Source organism: Mytilus edulis, chromosome 1, assembly GCF_963676685.1.
Source record: "Mytilus edulis chromosome 1, xbMytEdul2.2, whole genome shotgun sequence".
NCBI lineage: Eukaryota > Metazoa > Mollusca > Bivalvia > Mytilida > Mytilidae > Mytilus > Mytilus edulis.
Window position 1 is genome coordinate 113,944,965 of NC_092344.1, and position 25,161 is coordinate 113,970,125.

Here is a 25,161-nt window from a genome sequence, read left to right on the forward strand (position 1 = left end):
CTTCGGAAGCAAAAAGTAACGCGAGAAACGACACAAAAATACGGTTGTAGAATCTTTGAAATTCGTATATTTCAATTTTTTTTCTAGGGAAGAGTAGCATACACTTGCATGTTAATACTAGAGGCTCTCAAGAGCCTGTATCGCTCACCTGATTCTACTTGGTTTTTTTTAATCATATAAAAAAATATAAAATTTGGCAAAAAGTGACAACACAACCTCATTTATAAGGAAAGGAACATGTTTAATTTCATTCAAAAGTCCCCCACTGGCGGCCATCTTGGATGACGGATCGGCTACAAAGTAACAACACTTGGTCAGCACCTCATAAGGAACATTCATGCCATGTTTGGTTTCATTCCATTCAGTGGTTCTCTAAAAGAAGTCATTTGTATGCATTTCCCATAGGGTCCTATGTTAACCTAAGTCCCCTATGTGCGGCCATCTTGGATGATGGATCGGCTACAAAGTAACAACACTTGGTCAGCACCTCATAAGGAACATTGATGCAATGTTTGGTTTTATTCCATTCAGTGGTTCTCTAAAAGAAGTCATTTGTATGCATTTCCCATAGGGTCCTATGTTAAACTAAGTCCCCCGCTGGCTGCCATCTTGGATAATGGATCAGCTACAAAGTAACAACACTTGGTCAGCACCACATTAGGAACATTCATGCCATGTTTGATTTCATTCCATTCAGTGGTTCTCTAAAAGAAGTCATTTGTATGCATTTCCCATAGGGTCCTATGTTAAACTAAGTCCCACGCTGGCGGCCATCTTGGATGATGGATCAGCTACAAAGTAACAACACTTGGTCAGCACCACATAAGGAACATTCATGCCATGTTTGGTTTCATTCCATTCAGTGGTTCACTAGAAGAAGTCATTTGTATGCATTTCCAATAGGGTCCTATGTTAAACTAAATCCCCCGCTGGCGGCCTTCTTGGATAATGGATCAGCTACAAAGTAACAACACTTGGTCAGCACTCCATAAGGAACATTCATGCTATGTTTGGTTTCATTCCATTTAGTGGTTCTCTAGAAGAAGTCATTTGTATGCATTTCCCATAGGGTCCTATGTTAAACTAAGTCCCCCGCTGGCGGCCATCTTGGATGATGGATCGCCTACAAAGTAACAACACTTGGTCAGCATCCCATAAGGAACATTCATGCTATGTTTGGTTTTATTCCATTCAGTGGTTCTCTAAAAGAAGTCATTTGTATGCATTTCCCATAGGGTCCTATGTTAAACTAAGTCCCCGGCTGGCGGCCATCTTGGATGATGGATCAGCAACAAAGTAACAACACTTGGTCAGCACCTCATGAGGAACATTCATGCCATGTTTGGTTTCATTCCATTCAGTGGTTCTCTAAAAGAAGTCATTTGTATGCATTTCCCATAGGGTCCTATGTTAATCTAAGTCCCCCGCTGGCAGCCATCTTGGATGATGGATCGGCTACAAAGTAACAACACTTGGTCAGCAACCCATAAGGAACATTCATGCTATGTTTGGTTTTATTCCATTCAGTGGTTCTCTAAAAGAAGTCATTTGTATGCATTTCCCATAGGGTCCTATGTTAAACTAAGTCCCCTGCTGGCGGCCATCTTTGATGATGGATCGGCTACAAAGTAACAACACTTGGTCAGCACCACATAAGGAACATTCATGCCATGTTTGGTTTCATTCCATTCAGTGGTTCACTAGAAGAAGTCATTTGTATGCATTTCCAATAGGGTCCTATGTTAAACTAAGTCCCCGCTGGTGGCCATCTTGGATAATGGATCGGCTACAAAGTAACAACACTTGGTCAGCACTCCATAAGGAACATTCATGCTATGTTTGGTTTCATTCCATTCAGTGGTTCTCTAGAAGAAGTCATTTGTATGCATTTCCCATAGGGTCCTATGTTAAACTATGTCCCCCGCTGGCGGCCATCTTGGATGATGGATCGGCAACAAAGTAACAACACTTGGTCAGCACCTCATAAGGAACATTCATGCCATGTTTGGTTTCATTCTATTCAATGGTTCTCTAAAAGAAGTCATTTGTATGCATTTCCCATAGGGTCCTATGTTAAACTAAGTCCCCCGCTGGCGGCCATCTTGGATGATGGATCGGCTACAAAGTAACAACACTTGGTCAGCACTTCATAAGGAACATTCATGCCATGTTTGGTTCCATTCCATTCAGTGGTTCTCTAGAAGAAGTTCAAAATGTCAATTGTTAACGACGACGACGACGGACGACGACGGACGACGCCGGACGACGACGGACGACGCCGGACGACGACGGACGACGGACGCCAAGTGGTGAGAAAAGCTCACTTGGCCCTTCGGGCCAGGTGAGCTAAAAAATAATGGCATCTTTAGATGTAGTTACAACTTTTCTTACAGTAATTCAAATTTTATCACTTTTCTATAGTTATAGGAAACGGAGCCCAATAGCAAATTATGGTCCATATTTGACATTCTACTATTTATACCTCCATGTAAAAATACAGAAAGTTATCATCCTTTAACATTTTATCATTAAATTGTTTTACCTCACTAAATATATAGTCTAGAGCCCTGGATATAGGGCACTGGCAGTGTTATTTTGAAATCCCTAAAGCAAGAGTTTGAATCCTGGCGAGACAAGCATTATTAGACCCACCCTTTCCTCAAAGCTTGGATCTGCCCCTGTACATTGTGATATATTATAAATCATTGGGCTGGGAGCAAAAACATGCATCTTAATCATAAAAATACATGATGATGATGTATATTTTTCAAAAAATACTATCCTTTTTTTCCCCTTTGGATAATCTCTATTTATAATAATATTAATTATCTATTAGCATGATTAAGTCAAATGTTACAAACATATATATGATCTACACTGTAGACAAAAATATTTGTACACACCGAAGGCAACATAATTATCTTCACTTCAAGTGCACATGCAATGTTATGAACAAACAATCTTGAGAAATCAGTAAAGGTTATAAATCATATCAATATTATTACACCACCACTTCAACTCAAATCATATCAATAACCAAATATCCAAGTGTGTGCTGTGGTGTGTTTACTTGCAATTTCAATCTTAAACTTGCTTAAATAAATCAAATTGACTGTCAATCTGCGTTTTAGACCTAATATCTTATTTTACAGTCTCAACCAAACTTAATACCTTTTACAAACCTTAACTTTCATGTAATAATCCCAAACATCTATAGGCATATCCAGGAGGGCCCTTGGGAGGGGGCCAGTCCCATCCTTTCTTGAGAAAAACTTGGTAATATACACAACACAATTTTACTGAGATTTGTCTTTAATTCTTATCATTACAGGATAAGATAAGAATAATGATGTCAATTTTTGAAGCTCATCCTGAAGATGACAAAAATAGATGGGTTTGACAATGATAAGGGGGACAAAATAATAAAGGGGCAGTGGGAGATTTGGTTGAGGGTAGTAAGAATCAGGGATACCCCTGTTCATTCCCTCACAACATGAAAGACTGTTACTGAAAATATAAAAGAAAACAGAAATAGAATTTTTTGTCGATTATATAAACAAGTGTCTTACCCATAGATCTTTTGTCGTCCCAGTCATCTAAATACTCTGTTACTATAAATGCAAATACCTTTGTCCTATGTTTCTTCTCTTTATTCTACAATAGTGCAATCAAAAGAATTATATAACATGTTACTTTTACATTGTGTCATCAAGACTTGCGTGTGTGTAATTGTAGTGCATAAGAAATTATCAGAAATGAATTCACAATAATAATAACAAATTATTTTTCAAGTATGACAACAGATGTGTCACCAAACATTCTCTTAGAAATATTTTATACACATTTTTACTTTAAAAAGGGAACATTAATGGTTCAAATCAGGTTGGAAGTATTCATTAAAAAAAATCAGTCTATGTACGAGTCTGATCAATAATACATGTAAAGCAATAACATATTTCTTTGGTTAAATAAACAGGCATATTAGTAAGCTTTGGATTCAGTTAGGTGAGAGGCTAAGTTTTGATAAGCCTATCTGAGATCACATTAATTTTGTTTTTAAGCAAATTCCATATGGAATTGATAATTACAGGATTTCTCTTGGAAACTTGCAAGCATTCCTACAAATAAAATTTAATACCAATAAAGTTAATAGACGTAATAAATGTAGAATAAAATATTGTGTGTACAGATATGGTATACTAAGTATATATATTCATTGACCTATATACTATAATTGTTGATTTCCAATTTTTCAATTTCTAAAGGGGCATAACTCTAGAATATTATAAGTGGTGCCACCAAAATTCAACCTTGATCTGTGTTTTTTTATAGTAAGCATTGCAATTGCCTGAAAAAATTTACTTAAATATTCCATGATTAAAACATCATGGTCTGTTCTATCTAAGAACTTAATCTTACATATTTGAAATTTGTAGGCCTATGTAAATGATCTAAATACACTTTGACTTTACCTCAAATGTTCCAATGAACCGACCAAGATCTCCCCTTACTCCAGCCTCTTCTAAAGCCTCTCTTTCAGCTGTAGCCTTTGCTTCTTCTTGAGGTTCAATGCCACCACCAGGAACAACATACTTCTCTCTGTCTTTACTACTTGTTACTAACAAGATCTAAAAGTAATTAAATGAACATCAACAGGAGATTTAATTAGCCCCTGCTTGGAACAGCACCAAATGAACATCAGCAGGAAAAAATTGTCCCTGCTTGGAACAGCACCAAATGAACATCGGCAGGAGATATAAGCCCCTGCTTGGAACAGCACCAACTGAACATCAGCAGGAGATATTAGCCCCTGCTTGGAACAGCACCAAATGAACATCAGCAGGAGATATTAGCCCCTGCTTGGAACAGCACCAAACGAACATCAGCAGGAGATATTAGCCCCTGCTTGGAACAGCACCAAATGAACATCAGCAGGAGATACATGTATTAGCCCCTGCTTGGAACAGCACCAACTGAACATCAGCAGGAGATATTAGCCCCTGCTTGGAACAGCACCAAATGAACATCAGCAGGAGATATTAGCCCCTGCTTGGAACAGCACCAAATGAACATCAGCAGGAGATATTAGCCCCTGCTTGGAACAGCACCAAATGCACATCAGCAGGAGATATTAGCCCCTGTTTGTAACAGCACCAAATGAACATCAGTAGGAGATATTAGCCCCTGCTTGGATCAGCATCATATGAACATCAGCAGGAGATGTTAGCCCCTGCTTGGAACAGCACTAAATGAACATCAGCAGGAGATATTAGCCCCTGCTTGGAACAGCACCAAATGAACATCAGCAGGAGATATTAGCCCCTGCTTGGATCAGCATCATATGAACATCAGCAGGAGATGTTAGCCCCTGCTTGGATCAGCATCATATGCACATCAGCAGGAGATATTAGCCCCTGCTTGGAACAGCACCAAATGAACATCAGCAGGAGATACATGTATTAGCCCCTGCTTGGATCAGCACCAAATGCACATCAGCAGGAGATATTAGCCCCTGTTTGTAACAGCACCAAATGAACATCAGCAGGAGATTTTAGCCCCTGCTTGGAACAGTAAATATATGTACTGTTTGTATTCTTCAGACACATTACAAAATATTATCTTTAAGAAGCAAGGACATTATGTCCAACACCATGAAAAACATTGGTTTTCTGTCTGAACTTTATTTTGTATAACAGTCAGATTGTAAATGAATAGATATTCCACTAAGACCAATGAGTCCTACTCATAGAAAAAAAAATGTTCTCAGATTACAAATACAAATATATACATATTAATATGGTCAAATAAATTCAGGAGCTTTATTGGCATGTGTTATGAATAAAAATATAAACTTTTCAAACAGATAAACATGTCAGAAGTTCATGTGACTGTACATTATACATGTTTTTTTATAACTTCCCATTTGAAACTGACCTAAACTGAAGTAACCCTACCATAAGAAAATACTGCTGAAACAATGAGGCCAGAATATCTACTTTACATACGTGTAAGACAAATGAAGTGTCTGACTTTTCTATATCCAATTATATTACAATAAATTATAAACTGTCAAATTTTCTTTTGAGGTAATTATTTCAAGTATTTGTTTAAAGGACAATGAAGGAGGAACCTTGATACCTTGACATATTAACTGCTATATATGTGTTTATTAATATATGTACTTTTATATATATACATATAATGTAGTGTTCTACATGTACATGACAAAATTTACAAGACAACTTTTCTATGTGAAGTTGTACACTGAGCCTTGTATGCTTGAATAAATATATTAAACTTTTAAATAAATAAAGTGCAATAGCCTCTTATATAAGTCAGATATGTCTAATGGTAGTGAGCTGTATTATCTCGATTAATTCTGCCATGTTGTTGATTCTATAACCAAATAGTCCATAAAGTGGAGGTTCAATAACCTAGGAGTGATATACCTATTACAGGAAATTATCTATTTTGTTTTCATCATGAGTACATGTATATATATCGGTCTTATTGATTAACCATAGACCCTGAGAACTGACCATATATTAGCTTTAAATTTACTCTAATAATATACTGACAAGAAACATTTCTGCACTAAATAATGTATGAGGTAACATGTTCGTCAGAATTACAAAAACTGTAAGGATGACACCTGTATAATTAACTTTTAGGCCAAATACAAGATACTGTATTCTCGCTAGGTGGTCAACTGTCATGTTAAGTGACAAATATGACACAATTGTCACAAATTCTATACACAAAAGTTACCAGTACATTACATGTATGTAAAACATTAAACAGCAAGAGGTAAAGCAGACTATTTTTGAATTGTTTTACATTTGTGATTCCAGGGTCTTTAAAAGCTGACTATGTAGTATGGGCTTTGCTTATTGTTGAAGGCCTTACAGTGATCTATATAATATAATTGTTAATTTATAAACTGAAACGATGACCTTCAGACAGCATTCAGGATAAGTATTATAAGCCAAGATAAACTTTGTTGCAACTCTGCTATCAATATATAACAACAATCAAGGACATGTTATTTAATTGATTATAACTGATTGACATGCTGACAGTCTTCCAGAAAAAAGGTATTCCTACATGTTGTACAAGAGAAAAACACATTTAAAAAGGATGAAAATGAAGTCATTGTAAACAGAACTTTGTCAAGTAGATATAATACTTGAAATAGTTCTTCAGAAAAAAAAGTAGTAGTCCTAAATGTAAATAGCTTGTATTCATAGTATATTGTAACTTACATGTAAGACTAACTGAATTATGAAAGCCTTATGATGATCAATGAATAATAAAAGAGGTTAAGATAACGTAAACCCCCAAAACTAAACAAAAAGCCAAAAAAAAGTTATCTACTTCATTATACTTGTTAGACTACTAAAATGAGATTTTTCAATTTGGCAATCATGATTTTTAGGGACCTGTCAGAGAGACTATAAAACAGTCTAATTTCTGTTATGATTTTTCTAAGAAAAGTCTAGTATAAAAAACGCTTGAAGAAGATGCTTAATACATGCATAAAATATATTCAAACAATGCAGTTGAGTATTTAAGAAACAATGTATATATTGTTTTGTCTTGCAATTTATCTTTCTATTTTCAAAATCATTTGTTGTCTTTGATTTTTTTTAAAGAAATCAACATGGTTTAAAGGCAGAATACAGAGAATACTTACATGAGCTGTCACATAAACAGTAGCTTTTCAACCAAAACTGAGACAACATGTTAACTTTTTTTTAAATTGCTAATCTGACTTAGAATTTACTGATTGAAGGAAAGTTGTTTTAGTCTCTCTTCTGTTTAAAACTCACTTTAATTTTCAATAGAAATCTGAATAAAGCTGTGGGTATAAACATGATAAAGCTGTAAAATACTTGGAACAATTAATGTGAAATCAAGAGTGTATATCAGACAGGGATATGTGTTTTAAAAAGCTCTTTCAATCTCAAGGGTTTATTGACTGTTTTTTAATCTTTTTTTTGGGGGGGGGATATATTTCAAACATACATGTACAATGCTTGTACTCTTACAATGGCATTTTTAATATCTGTGCAAGAGCTTTTTACTTGTACTGTTGTAATTATAATAAAATATAATTTTTGATCACACAGAAGGTGGCATACTGATATTTGTTTTAATTAAATTTGAGTCTCCTTCAACACATTGAAGCATTTTATTTGAGGGAAACGCACTTTAAACATGCAGAATATTGTAGAAATATATTGTACATGCTTTTTGGATATTATGGATATTCAGTTTTTACAGTCTGAATCTTAAATAAGTCATTTTGTAAGTTAAACAATACAATAACTGTTTGTGATATTTATCTATATATTCATTAATATATATATAGTATTTTACATTATTCTGCTATCCATGATTTGTCAATTTTTTTTCTACACACAATCTGACCCAACTCCAAAGAGATCCCTTTCAAATTTCTCACACCTGTTTCTACATGTATGTTAACACCTGCAAACCATACATTTACTGATAACATATTATAGCTCTTAACCACACATGTTTAAAGACAAAACAATTGTGTTGACAATAAAACAGTAACACTACCATGTGTTTTTCTATTTTTAGATACCAACAATAAATAATGTAATTTCATTGGATAAAAAATAGGACAACTAATGATAATGTCAACATTAACATAGCTGTCATAAGTGAAGAACATGTTTTGTGAAATATAATTAAAAGGATACGGTTAAGCGCAGTATCAATGTCCTAATCAAACAAACAAACATGCGGTTTTAAAACCGAAGATATAAACTACAGACTACAGTTATAAGAATTTAAAGAAAAAATAAGATTAATTATTTATAATGAATGACCCCCAAATGTTGATGCAAATATTATATGTTAAACATGTCAAAGTCTGCCACTTAATAAATTAGGAAATTTTTATACTGACAAATTAAATACAAATGTTTACTCTACCTCTTGCTCTGTTTTGTCTCTGAAGCATAAACATGATGCACGACGACGGAAGCCTTCGGCATCGTATGTCCTTATTGAATTAGGCTTTTCTTTCATGGCAATCTAAATTTGATAGCTTAATGAAACGCTTATAAATATTTCAATTATTAGATAAGTTTTCAAAATGTTATTTCAATGTCATGTTTTGACATTCATCTTCTAAAGAAAACTGAACATGGATACATGCTTCACAACTTAAATTTCCCACAATGCACCTTCCCTTTATTTACATTTTTTTAAACTTTAAGATCCTCCCAAAAAGATAGGAGAACCTTCATATGTCAGGAAGGAACTGCTACGTGAGGACATTTTGTTGCGTCACAGGACATTGTGACGTAAATTAATTTCCTATTTTGACGTCAATTATGTCCGTGGAAAAGCACCAATACAAATATCAGAAGACTGTATTTGATTTACTTCTGCCAGTAAAGGCACACCTCCACTGATAAACGGTTTGGGAGCAAAGGAGGTGTGCGTGTATGGTGTACCATTTGGTTCAAAAGGTATTTTTATCGATTAACCGGTACTATTATCGGTTAATCGCTATTTTTATCGGTTAACCGCTACTTTTATGTCGGTTAACCGCTACTTTTATGTCGGTTAACCGCTACTTTTATCGGTTAACCGCTACTTTTATGTCGATTAACCGCTAATTTTATCGGTTAACCGCTATTTTATCGGTTAATCGCTATTTTTATCGGTTAACCACTATTTTTATAACATAATCAATTCTAATTTATAGTTTATACACATAATAACTCATTATTTTAAATGAGTAAGTGATTGATGGACAAATTGTATCGCTCAACCTGTTAAAACAGTAGTGTGGGTTGTTTACGCCTCCCATATATCTATTTTTGGCCAATCACTCACACCCAAGTTATAGAATTGTTAATCGGCAAACGAACACACAAAATTTTAGTGTTGAACACGTATCAATTCTATGTAGCACATTACACTTTATTGTATGCAACAATTTTTGTTTTATTTATTTTATTTTACACTTTTAATACGACAAAATGAAAATGTATTGGATTTCATGGACCAATATTAATTAATTATGACGATGTTTTAAATTTAAATAGAGGTACTTGTATATACTCCACTCCTGCAATATAAATGTACAAATCTGTATAAATGATAATTCGATTGATGATACCATTTGTAATGAAGACGAGAAACGTAATTTTCTAACATGCACATTTATTAATTTTGTCTTATTTTTAAAAAAGAAAATTAAAAAGTGCCCTCTACCATATTTCGCCCACAGACATGAAACAGTATCTGTCATACGTTTTCTATATTATTGAATTACGTTGTTGATGATATCCAAAACTCTATCAATGCTTTAATTCAATAGTTGTTTAATAAATCACTTGAAAAATGTATCTTTCTCTATAATTGTTTTATTGCAATTGTTATTGATTTATGTTCGATATATGTAACAAGTCGTGATGGTATAGAGCAATGGAGATAGTGTTTTAATAAGAAAGTTTAACTGTACAGTACTTAAAGGGAAATTCCGCGATTTTTTACTTATCATCTAATTATGTTCATCTTAACATAAAAAACACATTTGCAAAGTTTTAAATTTATATTCCTTCTAATAACGGAGAAAATCAAGTATTTGTAACTTTTTTGGTTGAATTCTCGAGTGGGTCGTGACGTATTAGCCCGATTTATTGAATTCTGGGAAAAAATAAAATCTGTTTAACTCTTATAGCTTATCGACAATATACGTAATTAAAAGCGCACAGCTGACGAATGGTCGAAGTTATAAACCACAATATAAGAATGAACGAAAGTGAATATGCACATATATACCGTTTTGTATTGATTGAATTAAACTCCTATAAAATTATCTCTAGTAAATGTTTTTGAATAAATTTAATTAATTATTGTTGAGATTTTTTTCATAAAATATTTATTGAACATTTTTACTGATATTGAACTGAAAATATTTCAGTTCTATTTACCGTTATTGTTTTGATAATCATTTCAATGCAACTAATGTGTGAGCAGAGTGTGTATATTATTTTGTAAAGGTCACTGTATATTTCTCGGCTTGAGGTCAATTCGTTTACCTTGTAGCTATTTAGCCGCAGGTGTGAGTTCAAGCGTACACAGGTATAAATGTTGTTATTTGGAAAGGATAAATAGAAAGGATTAGAGTATATGCTGTCATGATGTTAATACACTAAGATTAAATACACGATGAGAATAAAGATACAATAATTAAATTGTGTAAATTAATTGAAAATAAAATTCAGATTCGTAATTCCGAAAGTGTATAAAAATAGAAGGAAACAATTTTTGATTACTTTCTTAGCGGCAATTGGCGTAAAGATTCAAATATGAAGCAAAAAATAGTAGTTTTAATCTTTAATAAAAACTAAATGCAATATTACCCAATTTGATATACCATTGTACATCTGTTTGATATCATTGACTTTACCGGAATTTCTTAACTTGTATTCAAATCTGGCTGTGTTTAAATGCTAATAAAACTATTGCAATTTTAAAGTTTTTAATTGACAAAAAAATACAACATACAACATGCATAATTTTTTTTTAGTTTCTTTTTAACATTTTATTCTTACATAATTAAATTCATTTGACAATCATTTACACGAACTTTTTGTGAAAAGAATACTTATTATCTAAGCTAAGGCATTATATCTTTTGAGGATTTTTGAGGATTTTTTTTAAAATTCTATGATAATAGTTGTGCAATGTTGAACATGATAGCCGTCATTAATCCAAATAAGTAATACAGTAGTTGTAATAAAAGTTATACTTTAGTCATGCATTACAGATATTGACGAATTTATAATAGTTCGTTCATACATCGTTGTTCATGAAACAATCATTATTAGTATACATGTAAGTTTCCTGACGTATAAGAGCCATTGAGGATGAGCTCCAGAGAAATCAGACTAGTTGCGTTTCGTTCGTTTGTTTGTTGGGAAAGGAGAGGAAATGCAACCGCTTGTACAGATAAACGACAGAATTACCATACAAGCATTTATAGTCAACACAATCAGAAAGAGTTCCCATCGTTAGACGGGGAATATGAAGGCTTCCAAGAATGAACAAGTGACATGTCTAACTCTGAACAGTTAGAGAACAGACTATCGACATCGAACGCTTGTTCTTGATATTTGAAACTGTATGCATATATATACGTATACGTTTATGATATAGTGATGAGTTCTGACAAAAACTAAATTCCTTCATGGTTATATCTTGCCATACGTTTATATTGGTTTGTAAGGTGATTACTCAAAATCGTTATTTGAAAATCCTGTTTGTGAGATGTAGATTCATTTCAATACAGAAATTTCGTCTATATATTTCACAAGTGTATAACACGGAGAAGCTCTGAAGGTTCATTACTCCCATTTTGTTTGGGTGTGAACCATCGATGTTTACAGCAATATCAAGGAATAAGGTGATGATGGTAGAAAGAACTATGGGCGTCATGTGGCAAATATTACATGCATATCGGACAATGAGTTGTCAATCTGTATGAAAAGTTTTCCAATACAACCATATTATTGAGAAGGAATGTTTACATGCTATACTCTCGTACTAGTATTACAGGGTTCTTGTGGCGTTCACCTTAGACACACATCGTTTTAACGATGTTTAACAAAAGACAGAACCAATTTAATGTCATATTTCCCTATTTTTTTAAATATAACTAAAATTCTTTTATCTGACAAGAATATCCCTATTTAGCGAACAAGTAATTTATTCTTTTTTCGGTTATGCCCGCGTCACACTGTCCCGATTTTTACACCGATGGCAACACGATAATGGAAAGTTTCAAAATCGGGGCTGATCGTATCCAGATCGGGCTATTCGTAGTGCCATCTTTAACCATCGTAGAACCATCGGCCACTTTTTCTAGCCTTCGGGGACAACTTCGGAAAGGGTTCTAAATTTTTTAACATGTTAAAAAATCCCCGAAAGTGCGTCCGATGTTGAGGGTTCGTATTGAGTTCGTATCACCATCCTCACCATCGTAATGTCACCGGGAATGCATCTTTGCACATCGTATTGCATTCATGTTTCCATCGTTTCCATCGGGCAGTTTTGACATTACGATGCCTACACGAATGAATCACGAAGATACCCGAAGGTCTTACGATGGCAACACGACTTCGTGAAGACCTCGTAATCCCGTCGTGTTGCCATCGAATAAAAGTACGAAGGCGACAAGATGGAACTACGACGGCAATAAATCCAGCTTAATGTAAGTTAATTTTCGCGCTAAAATACATTTAAAGTGCCATGCGCGATATGCACTGGTCAGTCTAATACGACAGATAAGAAAGACGTTCACAAAACATGGAGCTCATATCATATGATTCTATGAGAACAAGAAAAGCGACAGCGTTGTTTCTATTAATTTAAATGGAACAAGAAGAGCAGCTATTACAGGCTCAGGTTATTTTTTGTCAACTTTTCATATCAAGAAACATAATGAAAATCATAAACGCGCCTCGTACACCAACACTGCAGGTACACGTATATAGGGAAACCAACTTTTTCTTCATTATTCTGATTTTTTATGTATCGTATGAGTTGTTGTCACACGAATGTTTACTCCATAACCATTTTGTTTTCTATATGTCGTATTTTGCCGCATTTGTTGCTTTCCCCACATTCTTCCTTTTGTCCATATTATTATGATATTCTCCTGGAAAGAGCTCTTTTTGAATAAAAGGGATCAACGAACCCATTACCTTGCCTTTAAGATAGATCAGTAAACATGGGCATAATTATGGGTGATTATTCAGACTAGTGCACACATTTTACAGTTCAAACAAGGCAATGCCGAGCGTGGCATCCCCTCGTATGTAACATATTGGGGACAAATATGGACACTATATTTGTATATGACACATGCAGAAAATGGTAAACAGGGCCGTAACTAGCCTCTTTTAATAGTGAGGCAAAATATATTTGCCGAGCGTAGCGAGGCGAAAAAAAATTGGCGAGGGGTTTGAAGCTCTGAGAAAAATAACGCAAAATCGTGCATTCTGAGCGTTTCCCGGACTTTTTTTTTACACTGAAACGCAATTAATTTTTACAATATTCTGGTCTCAAAGCTAAAACATAGATTAATATTGTAATTAAAGACTTCTAGGTTTCATAGGGACAACATTAAAAGTAGACTGATATGTAGGATAAAGCAAAAATCGTAAATCTCATAATTTCATAATCATTAAAACCGGATCTGTTTGTCGATCTGTTGTTGTCTTGTATAGTGCTTAGACATTTTTTTATTATTTTCTTTACTAGATTTAAATATAGTGACAGTGCAGCATATAATTATACTAGTACTGAAAAGTCGTCACTAAGGACCATCTTGACCTTGTTTTACGGTATTAATGATTCTTTTATTGTTGAAGACCCTCCAGTAACTATCAAGATGAAGAACAAGAATAAAAAAACTTTGACCATTGATCATTGTATTTGTTTCTAAGCATTGACTTTGTGTGAAATTAGATTTCCGTGCACGTTTTTATTTACTCCATGTTCCTTTATTTTCTGTGAAAGGGTCTGAACTTAATGCAAGTTTAACTCTTCAATGTAAAAGGTCATATTGCAATGCATTGATGTTTTTATAATTTATATAGATGACCATGTCAGCTATCTATTTTTTTCTACAAAAAAAGTGCCAGTTTTCTTTGTTATCAAGTTCAATTCTCCATACAGAAACAACATTTTTTTTTGCTGTGTCCAGTATAGCATCGTTTATTCTTAAAATATTTTCTCACACAATTTCTGGACATCGGTGGACATGCAACATTGCAAAACCAAACGCTTACAAATGAAAATCAACACTCAGACTACAGTCATAAAGTAGGACAATCAATAAAAAAAAAGACAAACCCGAGACACGGAAGTACAAACAAAAGAAAAACCCGGGACACAGAAGTACAAACAAAAGACCATCTACTATGAAAATTAAAAGTAAAATAGAAACATGGGTCACGAAAACATGCAGGGGCAACAACAGATAGTAAAGTCACTAAATTGAATATGCATATTTGATACATAAACTATTTTTTTAGAAATCAACCAAAACATTCAGTAACTGGAAAAATCTTTGATATTGTCTTTAGAACCAGCAGGTAAAAAAATGAGCAACCAATTTCCTGTGTATTATGCTATTTCAAGGAGAAAAAACAAGTCCATCTGCATGACCTTGACCTTTGGCCTTGAACGTAAAAATGTCAGATCATTACAAGGAGGAACAATATACCAAATGTGGTTAAAATCGTTTGAAGCATATTGGTTTTAGAGTGTCCACAAGGGTGATATTGCCTTGTATTACAACTGCCACTGTGACCTTGACCTTTGAACTTTAAAGTCAATAGCGCTTAAGGTATTCTTAACGAGTAACACCATACCAAGTTTTGAGCATTTTGGTTCTAGAGTGCCCATAACAATTTTATCTACACGCAACTAACATGTAGTAGGCGAGGGGATAATAAACTTACTTTTATAAGAATTAGACAAAAAGATCGATTTCCCGCCATGCATGGCAGACTTGTACAGAAACGATATGTTGTCGAAATTCTGTTCGTATCTTTTAGACATCGTATGGCCATCGAGCCATCATCGTAATCCATCGTGTAGCCTTAGTAATCCATCGTGTAGCCTTCGTGATCCATCGTGTAGGCTTCGGCTGAGATATGAAGCTTGAATACCCGTCTTCGGTTAACTTTCGTATGTCCATCTTTTGCTATCGTATATAATTTCGGCACCATCGTATAGACTTCGTTATTCATCGTACTTGCTTCGGTCACTTTTTGGTATTTTAACGAGATCGGGACCAACTTCGTACGAACTTACAATTTTCGCATTCGGGTGTCCATCGTATATAAAAATCGGGACAGTGTGACGCGGGCATTATTGAATACCAAGAAAGAAAATAAATCCCGAAATTAATTTGAAACTTTGATACTCAAAAGTTTCCCAGCAAAATATTCACATCCCCTGGGGATAATTAGTGTTCGTCCAGTGGCATTTATAACAATTGTGATGACGAATTCCTTCCTTTGTTTGAGAACAATCTTATTGAAATATAAATCTGTGATTTTCCTAGGTCCACAGCTTCAATGAACCAAAGCAAAAGTTATACATCGACCTGTATTTAAATCAAATTGGTTCTCTTCTTCTTTTGGTATACAACTGTAGTCTATCGACATTCGATGATTACATACTGTTGGCATACGTTGGCTAGTCTATTTACAACACTTTTACCCCTATTTATTCAAAATATATGTTTTTTTCTTATGTTCAATGTATACACGTATATATTTTAAATTGCGCTATAGTTCCGTAACTTTATATCCAGTCGTATAAACGAATCGTCGGCAAGTGCGTACATTTTTTTAAATCAATATTTCTGGTCTGTTCCAATCTGTCCTTCACTATTGACAATGACTATATATTACATTTTCCCAAATTCACCCTTGGAAAAAATATTTAAATAGATTTTAATTTCATCAAATCTTATTTTTTGGGTATTATTTATATATTATGAATTATATTCTTTACACCAGAAATGTTATTTATAAACAAGCGTTTGAGTTTAGTAATGACAAGTAAGACAGAGTTGTATATTATACATCTGATAGTTCAAAATGGAAAGTTATAAGTTATAAGTTATCAGCCGTGTACACTGATCAATACCTGCAGAAGTGAAACGATGCATGAACTTGCAAGCCCGACAGGAAATCGCTTGAATACCTGGACGTGTCACCTCACACCCCTCACAATACCTTTGGAAGTAATACCTTTAGCCATGCTGGTGATCAGATAAGGGAAGATCAAAATATATTTGAAAAAAGTTTATTACTTTAAAGAATTATGAACAAATTAGATTTTCGAAAACAATTTTCACGGAACACTTATTTATGATTTCAACTTTGACTTTTCACCTAATTCCAATATCAACAGTTTAAAAACAACAGACCATGGTAATTTAAAAAAAGTAAGAATATTTTCCGTATCAAGTTAGTTAGTCGTATTAAACAACCGTACGATTGACAAGATATCGACACGCAATTACGACTACATCGGTTACTGTAGTTTTGTTTCTTTGTGGTTTATAGACATATCGTTTTTATTCATCGGGAAAGAAGACAAGATGGCGGCTCTCGGAGAATTGATACTCTAAATTTAAAATCGATGGTGATCGCTTATCTAGCGGAATAAAACTTTAATATCTATGAATTTGAACATTTTTATACAGAATGAACATAATATCAATTTTTGATTTTTTTGCGAAGTTTCCCTTTAATAACGAGAAACAAACGTGTTATGAATATTGTCAAAATTCCGCCTAAAATGGCAAACTGTTCATAAACTCATAGAAATGTATATACCTGGTGTTTTTTAAGCAGTTTAATTATAATTACTCAGTCTAAAAAAATTTAGCTACTTCTATTTTTTGTTTTTTGTCTGCAGACTTTTCTAAGTTATTTGATAACGTTGGATAATAAACCATCTGTATTTGGTAATTTTCTTGTTGAAGTCCTTCAAGAATCAGTAAAAACTAAGACTAGAATATTTCATATAAACTAATTATATATTTGATTAACTCGTTTTATTAGTAGATATTTTTTCTGATGATGTTTAGACCAGCATCTCGGTCTTAATACACTGCCAATCGAACCAGGTATTGACCACGAAATAATAAGCTGGACGAATGGTTAAGGAAATGGCAATTTATTTTACAATTTAGATAATACGGGAAACAAAGTATAGTTACTAATTTTACTTTCCAGATCTAAACTTTATTTTATAAAGCCAGGACATTCCATATAAACATTCGGTTGTAACAGATTCTGATTCAATAGTTTATTAAAGTCTCACCACATACATACAAGTATAAACACAATATATTATCAAGTACACAATATAAAATTTAGAATGCATGTGCCATTCTTAAAAGAACTATGAGAGACTGTTATATGCAATTATAAAACAACAGAATTAAAACATAAGTTTTGTTATTTATACAAAACATGAAAGTGCAATATCATCATGCACATCCAAGGATAAAACCTGATACATGTACATAATAAAAATAACTGATTTTTTAACAGTATAAGATACTATTTCGTCGTAATAAAATATTATTGCAGGTTTTGGCAACTGAACTACACACATTTTCATTTTTGAACAAAAATATACATTTTTCATCATCTGACAAAGTTAAAAACATATCATTTTCTTGAATTATATCACTAAATAAAGACTGCCTTAAATCTTCATATAATGGACATGTTAACAATACATGTTTTTCATCTTGTATATTATCACAATTGAAACATAATCTTTTATCTAAATTTAATCTTTCGTAACGACCAGTTTCAATTTTTAAAGGTGCTACCCCACATCTAAATTTCGCATATGCACTGCTATATCGAATAGGTATATTTTGCAACAAATATTGTTCAGTAGAGTATGAAAATTTAAACAATTTATAAGTTCTTAACTTATATCCTTGACCATAAGAATCAAGCCTTGTACTTCATTCAGTTTTATATTTATCAAAAATATTAACTTCTAACTGATGAATTATATTTTTATCCAGCATATAATCATCTACATTACAAAATCTGTCCATATTGCACTTTATTTTTTAATTTTATAACTACTTTTTCTAATTGACCATATAAATACTTTTGACACTGAAATGTGACACTCGTATATATTGAATTCTTAATTGACCCAACATCTTCTTTCTCTTCCCCTCTTCACCAAACCCTCATTCGTACTATTATATATATTATATGCACTGCAAATATTCCTGGTTATATCTTTATTTTTTAAGGATATACTGCATAATACTGCATCAGTACTTATAACCGGGGAAATCAGTAATGGTAATAGGATGTTCGGGGACTATTTGTACATTAAGGATTAAGTTAAATTGTAAGATATTTTTTTATAATTTATAATTTTATTTTGTGCAATGTCTACATGAATTTGTCAGTTTTTATATTCGAAAAAAATCATGAAATAAAAACAATATCTAATATACTCAGGGTTTTCTTATTGAAACTGAAAATTTAGACTTAAATCATCTGCATTAGAATCAAAATACAGAAAGGGAAGGTCATTGTGTAACTTCAAGGCAATCCTATCTTGGAATATTACTTACTAATGACACAATCAATTATCTTTGTCAAATTGATCATTTCCAGCTATTTAAATAATAATACTTTATTCCGAAAGCAATACAGCTTATAGGATACATATACACAATTTTACACCAATATAAGAATTTTACAAGAGATATATTATAATATATATAAATATAAGGTGTGCATGAAAGAACATATAATACATAATACATAATACATAATACATAATACAAAATACGAAATACGAGCGGAGAATGATATAATGATATAACACTTAAATAAAGTGAGAACAAAAATATTATTTACTGCAATTAAATTCTAAGTTTTTCTGCAGATTTTAAAAATATACCTAAGTTATTCAATTCTTTAATATTTCTGACAGATAACAACTGGATAAGTTTGTATGTAGAAGGATTTCTCCAATAATACTTTTTTATATACTTTTCTCGAATTTGACTATATTTTTTACATTCAAGTATAAAATGGTATTCGTCTTCAATAGAGCTAGTATTACAATTTGTACATAGTCTATTATTTTTATCAACATTATAATATCTACCTGTTTCTATACTTAATATATGAGCTGATATACGATATTTACAAATGTATGGTTTGTATATATAATTTACAGGTCTATCTAAATAAAATTGCAATGTGTGTGTACTATACATGTATCTATACAAATGACATTTATTTGAATTCTCAAAAAACATAGTTACTTCACTAATGAATACACCAAGCATTCTTTCTTTTAATTGCGATAGAAAAATGTCTTTACAAACTACACTTTGGTTTAACCAAACATAATTAAATCCATATCTAAACAAAATATCTCTAATTTTACAACACCAGTTTTGTTTATCGTTCTTTTTAATAAAACTTCTGTCATACATCTCATCATAGCAATTCTTTAATATACAATTTTCTGTACTCAAAATTTTTAACCAGTATTTGACCATTCTATACTGCCTTTCAATGTACATTGGCAATCTACCTAATTCACAATAAATCATATTAGTTACAGCACTCATTTTGACTTTAAGAACACGTTTTAAAAAATACAAATGAACTTTTTCGATATTAGGTGCCATATGAAATCCCCATATTTCCGAGCAATAATTCAGTATACTTGCTACATAAGTTTCAAATAATGACAACAAAGTTTCAGGGTTATAATAATCATCATGTATTTTATTGAATATACTAAACACAGCCTTTTTACCCTGTTCTGATAGTTTCTTTTGAGTATTTGCAAAGTTACCAGTATAATAAAATAAAATTCCCAAATACATAAACTCGTTACATATATCAATAGCCTTTCCATTTATATACCATTGCTCTTCTGGTCTGATTTTCCCTCTGTTTCTAAAAACTACAATTTTGGTTTTTGACAAATTTATGTACAAATCATACTTATTTGAATAAACATTTACAGCATCAATCATCTTTTGTAGATCAGTAATACTTTCACTAAATAAAACCATATCGTCAGCGTACATTAACAAGTACAGATTTAACATTTTAAGTTCATATGATTTACAATTTTGTGTAATAAGTTCTATCTCCATATCATTGACATATAATGAGTACAACAGAGGAGATAAGGATTCCCCTTGCATTAGACCAACAGTACATTCAAAAAATTCAGAAAATTTTCCATTAAGTTTTACACAAGTTTTTAATTTGCTATACATAGATTTAATGACATTTAAAAGTCTACCAGTTACTCCACATCTGACTAATCTTTGCCATAATTTGTAATGTGTGACACTATCAAAAGCTCTAGTGTAATCTACAAAGCAACAGTATAAACGTTTACCTTTACTCAAAGAATTAGTGATAAGGGAATAAAGGGCAAAGACGGCATCGACGGTTCCAAATCCAGGACGGAAACCAAATTGTGCATCTGTCAACACATTATTCTTTTCACTCCATTGTAGCAACCTTGTATTCAGCAGCGAGGTGAAGATAAAAATAAAGGTAGAGTTTATATTTCTCCAAAAAAGCTCCCGTCTCGAAACGCAGAAGTTAAAACAAATACAACAGTGACCACAGGCTGGATCAAATGAACTTGAATGTTATTTCACCTGGTAGACCAATCATATCACAGTGTGGTTCGGTAATTAATCGGTCATGTTATAAAGTTTTATTTTGATGTTATGTTAGATTCACGATTGCAGATTTATTTTTCTGTAACTCATACAAAAGCTTTTTTCTGAAACTGTGATAAGAATGTTAATTGCCAATCTCAGAAAAGATCCGTCTGGAGTAAATTTAATTGATTTTAAAAAACACTTACCGTTATCTTCATGATATTTTTGCTTTAACTAATAAAAAAAAAATCGCATTTTCTGCGGAAATTAACGCATAGGAAATTGCTGAAAATAAATCTTTAATATACAGAAATGATTGTATTTTGCTAGATTGTAATTATTATATTTCAGTTTCACACGTGAAACTCTTACTATACAAAAAAGAGACGATTTTTTGTTCTTTGTTGCTAATTTTCCTTTTCTTTTACGGCAAAGTTGCTTTGGACCCAGATTATTGTGTGTATTTTCTCTCTATATGCCGGCGTCTACAATAGGATATTAGATTTCAAGTAACGTAATTTATGTATAATTGATAAAAAAAAAACCTGAAAAAAATGTTGATTCAAATCAGCTCCATTACAATCTAAACAAAGAAACACTAGATGTTTTTAATAACGCTCTCGAAAAATTACGTATGTAATGTTAAATGCTGAATTTGAAGTAAAATAGTACTCAAAATGCGGGTCGTCAAGTTGGTTACTATTCCTTATTCCTTATTTGTAACTTATTCTTTATTCGCTACATAATCGTCACTTATTCTTTATTCCTTATTTGTTACCTATTCGTTACTTATTCCTTATTCGTTAACTATTCATTATTCCTTATGTGTAACTCCTTATATGTCTACCATTTACGTGCTTTACTTTCTTAATATCACTGGTAAAATTTCTTGGTTTGTATATGATAGGTGAAATTACTTTAAGCGCGAAGGTACCCGTTTCAGCGCTTGACTGATTCCCTGTTACTTATTCGCTTGTAACATGTGTTAAACGTTGCACCTTTTAAAAAACGATTACTTTTTTTCTTGTCACTTGTGTTACATGTAGCAATAGGTTCTTGGAGGTGAAATAACCCTATTAGCGCATATGTCTGGTCTTTAAAAAAGTATTTAATATGTCAGTTCGGCGAAACAGTCTGAGAGATTCCGGTCAGACATGCAAACACCTGCCACAAAAAAAAGATGCCCGTTTTTTATTCATCATATAAAAAAGAAGATGTGGTATAATTGCCAATGAGACAACTCTCCACAAGAGCCCAAATGACACAGAAATTAACAACTATAGGTCACTGTACGGTCTTGAACAATGAGCAAAGTCATCCCGCATAGTCAGCTATAAAAGCCCCCGAAATGACATATGTAAAAAAAATTAAACGAGAAAAACTAACTGCCTAATTTATGTACAAAAATGAAAGAAAAGCAAATATGTAACACATCAAAAAACGACAACTACTGAATTACAGGTTCCTGGCTTGGGACAGGCACATACATACAGAATGTGGCGGGGTTAAACATGTAAGCGGGATCCCGTAATCGTTTCAGCGCTCGACTGATACCCTGTTACTTATCATTTCCTTTTTTGCTTAAAATACGTGTGTTATGCGTTGCACCTTTATAAAGAATCATTCTGATTTCTCTGGTCTCTGGTGCTAGCTAAATGCGTCCTTATAGGTGAAATAACCCTATAAGCGCGTATGTACCCGCTTCAGCGCTCGACTATACTCTGTTTCTTATTCATTCCTTATTCGCTTTTTATATACGTTGCACCTTTTAAATAAATTCTTGGTTTGACAACTCCGTATGTTTGCGCCTGTCTCAAAGTCATGAGCTTGCTTTTGTCAGTCTGTGTATTTTAAGCTCACCGGGGCCTTTACTTTGCGTCCGTCGTCGTCCGTCGTCTGTCGTTGTTTTAACTATTAAAAAAATCTTCTCCTCTGAAACTAAAGGGCCAAATACCTTCAAACTTTAACTAAATGGTCCTTAGGGTATCTAGTTTTATTTTAGTACTTGTATATGTTTACTTTTAGAGTTAAGTGTGACCGTCCATTTTCACTGAACTAGTACACAATTTTATTTAGGGGCCAGCTGATGACCACCTCCGGGTGCGGAATTTTCTCGCTGCGTTGAAAACCCATTGGTGGCCTTCGGATGTATTTTTGCCCTTTGGTCTGCTTGTTGTCTTTTTGCCTGACATATTCCCCGTTCCCATGCATTCTCAATTTTATCTTTTCATTTTTGTTCATGTATCTGGTGTTAGCTATGAGTTTTAAAAGGTGAAATAACCCTATCAGCGTGTATATATACACGTTTCAGCACTCGACTGATACCCGGTTACTTTTTCGTCGTCTACTATTCACTTGTAATACGTGTTATACTTTGTACCTTTTAAATAAATTGTTGTAAACAAATTTCTTGTCTTTAGTGTAACTTATGGGTACTTAGAAGTAAAATAACATTATTAGCGCGTATCCACCCGTGTCAGCGCTCAACTGCTACCCTGCTACCTATTAGTTTCTTATTCGCTTGTAATACGTGTGTATAATACGTTGTACCTTTTAAACAAATCTTTACAATTGTTTTCTTGTCTCTGGTGTTACATGTAGCTATGAATTCTTAGGGGTGAAATCACCCCATTAAGTCGTATGAACCAGTTTCAGCGCTCGACTGATACTCAGTTACTTATTCGTTTGTAATACGTGTGTTTTACGTTCCATTTAATTCCGATTTTATTCTTGTCTCTTGCGTAATGTAACGAATAAGGAATGAGGATTACTAGTAAGTAACCAACTTGAAAATGGGTGTTTTTTTTTTAAAGCAAAAAAGGAATATGGGACGGAAATTAGAAACAGAGGAATACATGTAAGCATGTATTCATCTCAGGTTTAGGAATTTGTGTGAACTTTTGGGACTCCTGGTGGTTTTTTTTTTTACAATACAGGGTAACATGTTTCCCCCATACATGTATTACCCTCTTTTCATTGCATATAAGACTTCAATTTATCATATCCACAAGGGTAACTGGGGAATAGAATTATAAGGTCACCATTGGTCTTTCTCCGACCGATATTAAAACCCTCGTCAAATAGGGTCATCCGTTTGGCTGTGCGGGATGTACAAATGTGCAGCAACATCCGGTCAGAATGGAGACATCCAATCCGATGTCATGTGAATAGAGAGTGCCACGCTCTTTGAAAGTTAAGATTCCTTGCAACAACTCCGTGCAGAGTCCGCATGGCTGAATTTCTGTCCCTATCCAATATACCCTCATTTCCTTGGTTGTCTTAATTTATCTGACCTTAATCCCGGATGCCTCTATTACAGAACCTACCTATGCATTTATATTGTTAATTTTTTCTCGTCCTGAATATGCATGAAATATTTGCCATTGAACGCTCAGCAACCAACAATCAATCAATCAATATCTCATAAAAGGTCATTAACCAAATTCAAGCTGATTCTAGATTTCTTCTCTCACGATTAAGAGCCAAATATTGCCTATGCTAAATAAGGTAAAAGTACAAGTCAGCCTATTCCCGCGAAAAAAAATATCTCAAAAAGGAGATCCATTATCTATCAATTATTTTAGCTTATACTTAAACTAATATACGGAAGCGTGTTAGCGCCACACATTTTTTTTTATTTTTCTTCATATCTTTGTGTTTAACGCAAATCTTTGCGAAATATTGCAAACATTTGTTTTATCTTATTTCTTATTAAAGATTTAAAAGAAACAGCAGTTATATTAATGCAGAAGCCTGTATATATATTATAAAATTTATCACCCTTGTAGTCATTGCCAAGTAAAATACTTGAATAATTAGAACATATCATTGAATAATTAGAACATATCATTGAATAATAACGAACAGAAAATATAAGAAGATGTGGTATG

The 25,161-nt window shown here is 33.1% G+C and overlaps 1 protein-coding gene across 2 annotated transcripts in view; it reads right to left on the reverse strand.

The window, feature by feature from the left end:
- Positions 1 to 9,237, reverse strand: part of LOC139500393 (diphosphoinositol polyphosphate phosphohydrolase 1-like) — a 29,423-nt gene extending 20,186 nt beyond the window's left edge. For both annotated transcript variants that reach the window (XR_011658303.1, XM_071289137.1), the window contains exons 1-3: positions 8,965 to 9,237; positions 4,473 to 4,628; positions 3,570 to 3,654 (exon numbers count right to left, since the gene is read on the reverse strand). Coding sequence is in view for 1 of the 2 variants with exons in the window: in XM_071289137.1 (XP_071145238.1) it covers positions 3,570 to 3,654; positions 4,473 to 4,628; positions 8,965 to 9,060 (337 nt within the window). In the remaining variant the exon portion in view is untranslated. The remainder of the gene's footprint in view (positions 1 to 3,569; positions 3,655 to 4,472; positions 4,629 to 8,964) is intronic.
- Between the last annotated feature and the right edge of the window lie 15,924 nt (positions 9,238 to 25,161).